At 32.1% G+C, this 11191-nt stretch overlaps 1 protein-coding gene across 1 annotated transcript; it reads right to left on the bottom strand.

Moving 5' to 3' along the window:
• Window positions 1–4122: 4122 nt before the first annotated feature.
• LOC130247161 (uncharacterized) lies at window positions 4123–8093 on the bottom strand. The gene is made up of 3 exons (XM_056480366.1): window positions 7311–8093; window positions 5929–6234; window positions 4123–4357 (listed from the first exon to the last, which is right to left on the bottom strand). The coding sequence occupies exons 1-3, from the start codon at window positions 7630–7632 to the stop codon at window positions 4251–4253; spliced, it is 735 nt and encodes a 244-aa protein (XP_056336341.1). The 5' UTR covers window positions 7633–8093; the 3' UTR covers window positions 4123–4250.
• Between the last annotated feature and the right edge of the window lie 3098 nt (window positions 8094–11191).

Here is an 11191-nt window from a genome sequence, read left to right as displayed (position 1 = left end):
CTGTTTATTAAGCTGAGATTACCACCTATTCTTTGCTTTGCTTTCTTTTGTGTTCGGGGTAAGCATGAGTCTTGCAATTAGTTGTTCTTGAGTAAAAATCTAAAGAATAAGTTGTTATTATTTGATCGTGACTCCTCTTGGCTTCAAATAAACAAATCTGAAAACTTTGTTAAGAAACTGAACTTTTATTTTGGTGTATATGAATATGTACAGTATTAACATTTGAACATGTCCATGAGGAGAACTTGACAAGATTTACTGTAATATATACAAGTCTTGATTTTTTTCTTTTATAAACATTTGTATATAGTCAAAGTCAGAATTATTAGCCCCCTTTGAATTTTTTTTTCGTTTTTAAATATTTCCCAAATGATGTTGAACAGAGCAAGGAAATTTTCACAGTATATCTGCTAATATTTTTTATTCTAAAGAAAGCTTTACTTGTTTTATTTAGGCTAGAATAAAAGCAGTTTTTAATTTTTTAAAAACCATTTTAAGGTTAAAATTATTAGCCCCTTTAAGCAAATTTTTTTTCGATAGTCTAAAGAACAAACCATTGTTATACAATAACTTGCCTAATTACCCTAACCTGCCTAGTTAACCTATTTAACCTAGTTATGTCTCTAAATGTCACTTTAAGCTTTATAGAAGTGTCTTGAAAAATATCTAATAAAATATTATTTACTATCAGCATGGCAAAGATAAAACAAATCAGTTATTAGAAATGAGTTATCAAAACTCACATATATATATATGTATATATATATATATATATATATATATATATATATATATATATATATATATATATATATATATATATATATATATATATATATATATATATATATATACATGCGCACACACATACTTTTACGATCTCTGTCTTACATGTCAGGATGTTTTGGTTTTTCAGAATATAATCCACATCTGTGAAAGCATACAAAGATGAAAAAGGACCATTTTTGGAACTGAAGAATCTTTTTCACTTCAAAGAACTTTGTTAAATAAAAATGTTTGATAGGTATAAAAGGTTCTTCTTGAAGCCAATGTTGCAAATAAAGAATTTTTATCTTTTTTATGAGTATATATGAACCCTGCATGGTAAATGTAACAGCATGGGTGCATGCCAAAGTATAACTGACTAACTGAAGGACAATTCCCTTGTTTACCACAAGAGGACCTTTCAACAGTTTTGAGCAATGGGTACTATGACTAAGGTTTCAGCCAAAGCCCCACTACTGATACTGTCCACTGTAAAAGCCAACAGTCAACTTTATCAAATGAAATGAGTGTAGTTAACTCAAATTTTACATGAAAAATTTGCGTGTGTGCATGTGTGTTTTCATGTATATACGTACACACAGATGGTCATGTGAGAAATTTAGGACACCATATTAAATAAATCATTCTCCAAATCAGGACAGATTTTGCGAAATAAAACCTCAGATAAACTGCAATATTTACCATTAACAAAAATAAGTCAGGCACTGCTAATCAAATGCCTGAGCTGATTATCAACAGATGTTTTAGCAGTTTGTTGGTCTGTACAGTGAAAACCTAGCCAAAATTGAGTCATGCAGCCAGACAATGATCCAAGCACACCAGCAAATCTACAACAGAACTGCTGGGAAATACTTAAAGACCTGCCATAATCATATCGATATTTTTTAATTTACTTTTTACTACATTACACATTAACATTTCACATTAGAATTATAGAATTTTTGTCATGATGTTCAACCGAGACCTTGAGTATTTCACGTTTATAATCACCAATTTGCTATTCAATTAATTAACAGTTAATTAAAATTAATTACAATTTATTAAAAGTTCCTTATATGTTATCAGGGAGCGGACTTAACCAATAAGTGAGGTAAGCAGATGTTTAGGACACCGGGGAATCAGGGGACCCGGCGCAATGCCAAAATTTCTATATTAATAATATAGCTCTTTTATACATTTTTTTATCATATGTTTTAAAATCTGTCAGTAACTGTTAAGATTTAAAGGTTAATACTTCCATTCAAATTAGGAGCCCCTATGATGGAATGTTCCTTTTCTGCACTGCACATGCAGGAGGTGTGAGCGCTGCAGTTCAAACACACCAGGTGCGTTCGACTTCATGCAGCGCTGCGCAGATCATCGAAATCTGTCATAAAGTGGTGCATGCTGGTTAAAAATTTTGTCCGGATTGACGCTGCGCGGACCCACATGACTGTCACATGTGGAATCAAAGTACCGCAACAGCGCTCTGAGATCAGACGACTGATTCAGCCGGTGCAGCATCTGAAGAGCGACTGCAGAAGCTGCGATGACAACACTGATATTACACCATTGGCCGAGTTCACCACATGACAACAACCACGTGTGTTTCAGGTTTATTATTGGACAAATTCTGTCTCACAAATTTCAAAACAAACAATTAACTTTTTTATGCCATCTCTATCTTGTATATATCATGCTTATTAAAAGACTACAAATATTTTACTGCAATAATCTTTTTTTTTTGTTAAATAATTTGGTTATAATGGCTAGATTGTTTGCACAGGTTTATTCTGTCTTTTTATACAGACTATTTACTGCATTCAGCTCCATAAATGATTTAAATTATATATTTTAGCGAATAACCTAAATATTAACTCAAATAAGTCTTACAGACTGGTAAATAATTATCATTATTGATCCTGCCACCCTAAAGGATTCTTAACAAAATAAGTTAAAGATCTATTTTATTAAATAATTCTAAAATGATTTAAATGATTATATATCTATATATCTATATCTCTATATCTATATATATATATATATATATATATATATATATATATATATATATATATATATATATATATATATATATATATATATATGTTTGTTTGTTTTTTGTTTTTTTCCTGTCTAGCCGTTTATGCACAACTTTTAAAAGTAACTTTGAAGTACCTGCTTTTTCTGGGAAACTTCTAAAGAGTAGCTTACTTATTTTAGGAATGTCCTTTTGTTAAATCTTTTTGGATTAAAGTGCTTTTTTGAAAATGCTTTCATTATCCAAAATAATCTTAACCATTGTTAAAGACTTATTCAAAACACATTGTTTGTGGTTTTACATTATTATATATTGGAAAGTTTTATATCTATTAATGTAAATAAATGTAAACCCCTTTATAGCATATTTAAACAAGAAGTGTTACCCTAAAGAGGGATGTTTAAACTCCTACAATTTGTGCTTATTGCTTTGTATTTAATAGGCCTATTCATTTATGTTTATATTACCCTCTTGTTTCCCTTTTTGTATCTCATGCGCTTGTTTTATATTTAATTCATAATTCCCTTATAGTTTAAAAATGAACTATAGCTTCTAGAGACTGTCTTGTGTTTTATTTGTACTGTAAATCTTTTGTTGTTATAAATAAAAAAAAATTAAAAATTATGATGACGCCATGTGATCGGTCATTATGACTGCCGCAACTTTGAGCCCCGAAGTGTCCGGTTGTCTGTCTTGACTAAGTGGTACTCACAACTCCACCCCCACCTGCGCTCGGCTAATCTCGTTGATCACCGGCTGCAGTCCTGGTTCAAGTCGAACGCACCTACTGCCAGTCTGTCAGCATGGAGTAACTGTGGAAGTAGAACTGTAGAGTGTGCAAGAGTGCGAATTTTGAGAACATTTGAGAAAAAAGTAGAAATAAGACAAACAATGAAACGCAGCTACCTTCACTATTCTGCTTTCTGGCCAAAACACCTGCCAACGCAATCTCACGGCAATTCGTACCTTTTTTGATTCAGTGGCTAATTCGTATGAATTCGTACGATCAAATTCCTACAATTTAGTACGATTTGCTCATCACCCAATGACGGTTGGAGTTATGGGGGGGTTAGGTGCCACGCCTCCTTTTTAAAATCGTACATTTTCGTACGACTGAACTCATACGAATTCGCACGAATTAGCCACTAAACTGACGGTGTGTGCTGTGAGCTGTTAAGAAATCAAGGGCCCAAATAAAATAACATTTCCCATTAAAAAATAGTCTTTTATTTATTTGTACATTAATAATGTTAATAATTAAAGGCTCCTTTAAATATTTAAATATACTTAAAATTTATTTTTAACATGCATGTTGATTTACAAAAAAGAAAAAAAAACTTCTACAGAAAAAAAAATATATTGAGAAAAAGATTTTTGAGGTTCAATGATAAGGCCCCATACCTGGAAATGGAGGTCTTTTTTGGATCTTAAAAATGTCTGTGGGTTAGAACCGATGTGCTAATATTAATGAGGTCATGTAAAAAAGTAGAGCTGTGACAAATGCTAAAAATCTAGCTATGCAGATGACAGGATAGCAAGTCTCCTGGATATCTGTAAGAAAAAAACACAATGAAAAATGTTGTGAAAAATGTCTGCATGTTATTATGGATATCACTTTTGTGCAAAATAAAACCATCCAGATTTTAGAAAAGTTTTTTTTTACAATTGATTGGCCCAAAAATTTCAGAATCTACAGATTCCATGCTTATTCCATATTTATGGTTTCTTTGTTCCATTATAGACAATGTTTTCATATTTGACATTACTGTATGCAAGAAAGCCCAATCACAGCAGACCAATATCAGGCCTAGATTCGCATTGACAGGATCTTTGACTAATAAAAACACAACTGTGATGTGGAAGAGAACCCTGTGGTCAAATCAAGACCAGACTGATGGAAAACAGATCCCAAAATAGAAATATGATATATGAAAATATATGCAAATTATATTTGTGACATACTAGTTTATATGGATTTCACATATATAAAACATTTGTCATACATCGTCACCTTAGAATTATGAGGTTCTATCTGACATTTTTGTCAAAATTGAGTTTTTGACATATTCGTATTAAATGACTTATTTACATTATGGGATGTTTTTTTATAAGTTGTTTACATTATAAGACTTTATTTAAACAAATTTTACACACATACTGTTTGCTATGTGGAATGCAAAAACTTTGAAGCTCAATATCTCAAAATCATTCAGAACGCAGATAGAACCTAATAATTTCAAGGTGACGACATGTCAAAATATCAGCTTTTGATGTGGGGACACGTAGCGACAAACGTTTGTTTGTTTGTTTGTTTGTTTGTTTGTTTGTTTGTTTGTTTGTTTGTTTGTTTGTTTGTTTGTTTTTTGCAGTAAACCTGTCATGATTGAATGAATAAAACTTTAGTTGAGTGATTCCACTGTCTGTATTCTTCCTCTACGCTTCTCAGAAATAAAGGTACAAGAGATGTCACTGTGGTGGTACCTTTACAAAAGGTACATATTTGTACTTAATGTGTCCGTATTGGTACCTTAAAGGTATATATTAGTACATAAACATTTCAAGAGGTAAATTCTTGTACTTTTTAGGTACTAATATGTACCCTTGATGTATTAATAAGGACCCTTTAAACATAAATATGTACCTTTCAAAAAGGTACCACCCCAGTGACAGCTCTTGTCCCTTTATTTCTGAGTGTGTATAAACCATAATAAAACCTGTATCATATATTTTAAACAACAATATTAAATGATTGCTAATGATTGTTTATCATCATTGTTTATCTAGTGTGCTGGTGATCTAAATCAGTGTTTCCCAACCCTGTTCCTGGAGGCACACCAACTGGATGTCTCCGTTATCTGACCCATTAACTTCAGGTTTTGGAGTCTCTTCTGATGTTATGATAAGATGATTCAGGTGTGTTTGATTAGGGAGAGGTTGAAAATGTGGACTGTTTGTGTGCCTTCAGGAACAGGGTTGGGAAACACTGATTTAAAGTTATGTTTTTTCTTGTTGTGGCAAAACATATGAAAAAAATTGTAAGATCATTCAAGAAATCAAAATTTTACACAGATAATCACATATTACATTTGCTATAAGTGGATTGATAATGAAAAGTAATTTACCATCATGATTCAGAGTTTTGTTGAAGGTTCGTCCACCAAGATTCACAATGCAGGTGCTTTCTCTTCCTGTCTTCCACTCCTCCTCTGATATGTCCACATAATTCTGGGTTTTCACAGAGCTCTCATTACCTTCATCCCAAACAAATAAAGTCTGTCCATTTTCCCTACTGCTCCCAATAAGCCAATACATATTGACCTGTGAAGGAGCAAATCCACTGAGTGTACACTGAAGAGTGAGCGTAGGGTCGTGGTGGTTGCTGATGGTAAATGCCATGATTTCGATAGACGGCATTTCAGTGCTCTCAGCTGCAAGACAGACAGAGGTTATTTTCTTTGGTTGGTTTTTTGCATCATGAACTAGCTTACTGCTAACATGTTTCATTAAATTACAAATGTTTTAATGTGGACTGTAAAAAATCTGTTATTTTAAGTTTTTTGGGAGCTTTTTTCGGCAGCTGAGGTGCCAGGAAAAAAGTAAAATAACGTCCGTTAAATTACAGATATTTTCCGTAAAATAACAGACGGTAAATTTACTGGAAATTACATTTAAAGAAATTTTTTAATGTAACGTCCTTTATTTTACATTAAATGTCAGTATTTAATGGCCGTTGTTTTACGTTTTTTTTCTGGCACCCCAGCTGCTGGAAAAAAACATAAAATAACAGATTTTTTTTTACAGTGTGGCTAGCATCAATTTGTGTCTTGCTTTCATGTTTCCACCACATTGCTAGTGTGTCTTACCTGGTTCCGTATTTTGATTCACATGATTTTTTGCAGTTTATTTACGGTTATGATTTGCACTATGAGACCTTAAACTCTGCTCTATAGACTTTTGATATTGAAAATTCAACTGTGCAGTTTAAAGCGACTTTTAATGACATTTTAGTAGTTTGAAACAATATATTGTATAATGAATAATATATAAAGAAATTCTGCCTGTAAATAAAGTTTGTAAAATAAAATGTACTAGGAGTTTATTGCCAGGTTTTAACACCAATACAGGCAATATTTGACAATAAACAATTTCAAACTTTTCAAGATCTAAAGCTGTTGGTGAAAAGATCAAGGTCCTGTAATGCAATTAAAAAACATAAATAATTGAAGAAGAAAAAAACATGAATCACAAAATATTGAACACTGTTAATTTAGTTACATGCTAAAATGAATTATCACTTTGGTAGCATATTTCATGGTAGAATTTTACTTCCATTGTCCTCATTTGTAAGTCACTTTGGATAAAAGCATATGTTAAATTATTAAATGTAAAATACCATTACAGTTTTGGCATATACTTTTTGCACTACTATCATTTTTTTATGTAAAATCTATTCAATTAAAATGAAATCATGAGAAAAAGCAAGGGTTAATCTATGGTCCAGTACCTTGTACAGTGATAGCTGTGCCATTTCCAAGGTGAAGATACATTTGGTCACGGTCTGTAGCGATGCAGTAATATGTCCCAGAATCCTGTACCGTTGCGTTAAACAGGAAGGCCTGGCACACAGTATTTTCCACCCGATCTTTAGTCTGATGAGGTGTCTTTGTGTCCTGCAGAATATCTATTACTCCACTCACTGGATGAACTCTCACCCAGGCCACTGTGTGACAGAATGACTTTATCTCACTCATCTGACAGAGCATGGAGACAGTTTCACCCAACCTCACCTTCACCGACGGGGGAAACTGAGAGATTGTACCCGCCATCACTGCAAGAGGACTCAGACCTACTGTACAAACATTACATTCATGCTGTACTGAAACTACTAAACAATTATTCTAGTTTTAGGTACAGAGATATTCATATACATAAATGAGGAGTCAAATGTTGTAGCTTACCTTTAGGAGAAATTAAACAGAGCAAGATAAGACAAAGAAGGTCACACATGTTGTCTGAACACTTTGCAGGGTAAAGTAAAGGAGGGGAATGTGCTGAGTCTGACAAACTCACACCTTTTCCTGAATGTCCACATGTTGATTCAGATTGCTTATTTCATTTTCTTTCTATCCCACCTATATTCATTACTACTCCCAGCAAACATTTTTTGTTTGTTATTTAAAACATGTCAAATAGACGTCTAAATATAGTCATAAACAAGGCTAAATTTGGGCTGTCTAATAGATGTCTAAGAATTTAGTGTATAGTCTGAAAGCTAGACTAGTCTGAAATGAATGACTACACTTATAATGTCTGTCTAATCTGTTTATTTAATGACTAGTCTAGTTTTGGTCTATTCTATTCTTTGGTCTATTTGGTCAATGACAGCCCAAGTTTAGCATTGTTTTCGCCAAGCTGTCCAAGTTTATATGTCTTTTAGACATCTATTAAACACAAAATTGTTTGCTGGGCAGTTGCTGATATTATGTAATCAAATGCATTCAGCAGGCAGCACCTGTTAAAATACTGTATCCTGTATGTTTTTTGTGTGTTTGTTCCATGCTGAAACAGTCCCTTGCTGAAAGAAAATTAATTGTTTTTACTTTTTTATTGTATTGTATTTACTTGTATTTATTACATTGTATTTACTTCAGTGTTCGGGTATTATTATTTAATTATTGTGGCCTAAATTAACTTTTTTTTTTTTGACAAAATTTTAAAAAATTAGGCAACATTTGAGAAATTTCTTGTGTTATTTTGTTACACAAATTTACAGATCTTAGTTATAAATCAATACTTTTTTTAACCTAAAGGAACACTCAAAAAATTTATATATATTTTTTGCGGCTTGTAACTACTTATTCAAAGTGAGCCAAATAAACACAATTTTTGAGTTTTTTTTGGGACAACTTAATTGTTTTATGTTCAAACCACTCAAATTTGTAAAAGCAATTAAGTTAATTCTATACCAAATATAAATAACTATTCATTCATTCATTTTCTTTTCAGCTTAGTCTCTTTATTAATCTGGGGTCGCCACAGCGGAATGAACCGCCAACTTATCCAGCACATGTTTTACGCAGCAGATGCCCTTCCAGCTGCAAGCCATCTCTGGGAAAATATAACTATATATATATATATACTACCGGTCAAAAGTTTGGGGTCATTTTTTTTGTAATGTTTTTTTTTCAAAGAAAATTATTCTGTTCATCAAGGAGGAATTAATTAAATGTTATTTAAAAACATTTTAAAAACATTTTTAAAATATTTATTAAAATTACAAATAACTGTTGTCAAATAAATTCTCATTGTATGTAGATTCAACTGAAATTATTACTCCAGTCGTTATTGCTTTTATTACTATTAACATTAACAATATTATTATTATTATTATTAATAATAAAAATAATAATTAATATTAGAGTGGTTTTTGAAGGATCATGTGACTTTGATGACTGAAGTAATGAAGCTGAAAATTCATCATTAAAATCACCGGAATTAATTAATTAATTCATTTTCTTTTCGGCTTAGTCCCTTTATTAATCAGATGTTGCCACAGTGGAATGAACCACCAACTTATCCAGCATATGTTTTACTCAGCGGATGCTCTTCCAGCCACAACCCAACACTGGGAAACAGCCAAACACTCTTGCATTCACACGTGCACTACGGCCAATTTAGCTTATTCAATTCACTTATAGCGCATGTCTTTGGACTGTGGGGGAAACCGGATCACCCGGAGGAAACCCATGCAAAAAGGGGGAGAACATGTAAACTCCACACAGAAATGCTAACTGACCCAGCTGGGGCTCGAACCAGCAAACTTCTTGCTGTGAGGCGATCGCGCTACCCAATGTGCCATCGGTATAGTGCAATAAAATTTCACAATTTTATTAATTTCACAATTATTTTAAAACATTTAGTGTATATATGGAATACTGATAGAAACAAGAGCAAAAGCGTTTACCATTTAACCATATATTATATTTGATAATGATCAAAATAAACAAAACTATTTAAAAGTCTTTAAATTAGCATTAGTAAAAACTTGTAAATTGATTTTTTCTCATTTTAGCGATCGATACAATCTCAACAGAAATAGCAAAAAATGTCCGCAGATTCCATCTGGCCCTGCTTATAACTTACTGAAAGCCATGTACCATGTGAATGCTGTGCCTCTGCCAGATTCATTTAGGAACCTATTAGCTACACTGTTATTATTTTTCTCTCTATTTTTTATTTATGTTGTTGTTTTTTGTGTGTTGCTGTTGTTATTCGCTAGTTTTTAAAATGTATTTATACTTTTGAGTAGCATTATGGAACATTGATTTTTCCTCTAAAAAATTCAATGTTGAGGATTTAGAAGAAGTGACTTATAAAATTGCCACTAAATTTACTTTGTAGTGTATAGACTGAAGTAATATAATGTCTGGGTTGATGTTGATCTATAAATATTATTTCTTACACAATATATTGTTTTAAACTACTAAAATAAAAAAATAAAAAAGTCAAAGAATAAGCACTATCAAAAGTTGACAGAGCAGAGATCAATGTCCATTTTACAATTCATAACTTTTGAATCACAAATACAGAAACAGTTAATATATTTATTTTAATTAATTTGTTTTTTTTTACAGTTTTGGTACTGAAAGCATGGACATAAAAATTGGAATGGTAATGTAATCTTTCAAAATATACTAGTGTATGATTAGCTAAAGTTATTTGCTTGACAGAAGTACACTACTAATGATCAGAAATAAAGAAATTGTAAGAAAATGATACAGTAACATTTTTGAAGCCATTAGATTAACTGTAACCAATAGAAATTATCATGACAATTGAATACATTTTATAGATAAGATAATTAAAGTGACAAAATCATGTAATTATTGCACTCCTGCTCTTTTTTTAAGATAAGGTCACTAAGATAATGAACACGATGCACTCATACTTGTGTCCTATTTTATTTCTACAAAATCAGCAATTCACACAGAAGGCTTCTGAGATGAAATTATGCGTCTCTGTGGTTTCACTGTGGTACTTTCAAGATACCATTTTTCCGCTGACAAATCAAAGTGTGGACATTAACAGGTATGAAAGTCAGGTCCATATCTGCATTTCGCCCGTGTGGTTAAAGGAAACCACACAATAAAGAGGACACAGAAAGAAAGAAAAAACACACAAAAAAAGAAAAGGGCTTCCTGTCTGTGACCTGCCACACACAACACAAAATATCTTTGTGCCTAAGAATTATAACACCTGTCATTTAACAACATGACATACACTTTTATTGGTTAAAGATAACAACAAACACCATGCTGTATACAGTAATACATGAGAATACAAGTGTTCTTGCTCAAACTCGAAATGTTCAAGAAATAGCAGGAC

The sequence above is a fragment of the Danio aesculapii genome, chromosome 19 (assembly GCF_903798145.1).
Source record: "Danio aesculapii chromosome 19, fDanAes4.1, whole genome shotgun sequence".
Taxonomy (NCBI): Eukaryota; Metazoa; Chordata; class Actinopteri; order Cypriniformes; family Danionidae; genus Danio; species Danio aesculapii.
The sequence above is the reverse complement of the archived record's forward strand: the minus strand, read 5'-3'. Positions and strand labels throughout refer to the sequence as shown.

What these genes read in the sequence shown, in the direction of transcription:
- LOC130247161 (XM_056480366.1), bottom strand. Translation starts at nt 7,632, where the DNA reads ATGGCGGGTACAATCTCTCAGTTTCCCCCGTCGGTGAAGGTGAGGTTG. An exon ending in CACAGCTATCACTGTACAAG is followed by an intron (nt 6,235 to 7,310) that starts GTACTGGACCAT and finishes TCTGTCTTGCAG; the next exon opens with CTGAGAGCACTGAAATGCCG. An exon ending in CAAAACTCTGAATCATGATG is followed by an intron (nt 4,358 to 5,928) that starts GTAAATTACTTT and finishes TTTTTCTTACAG; the next exon opens with ATATCCAGGAGACTTGCTAT.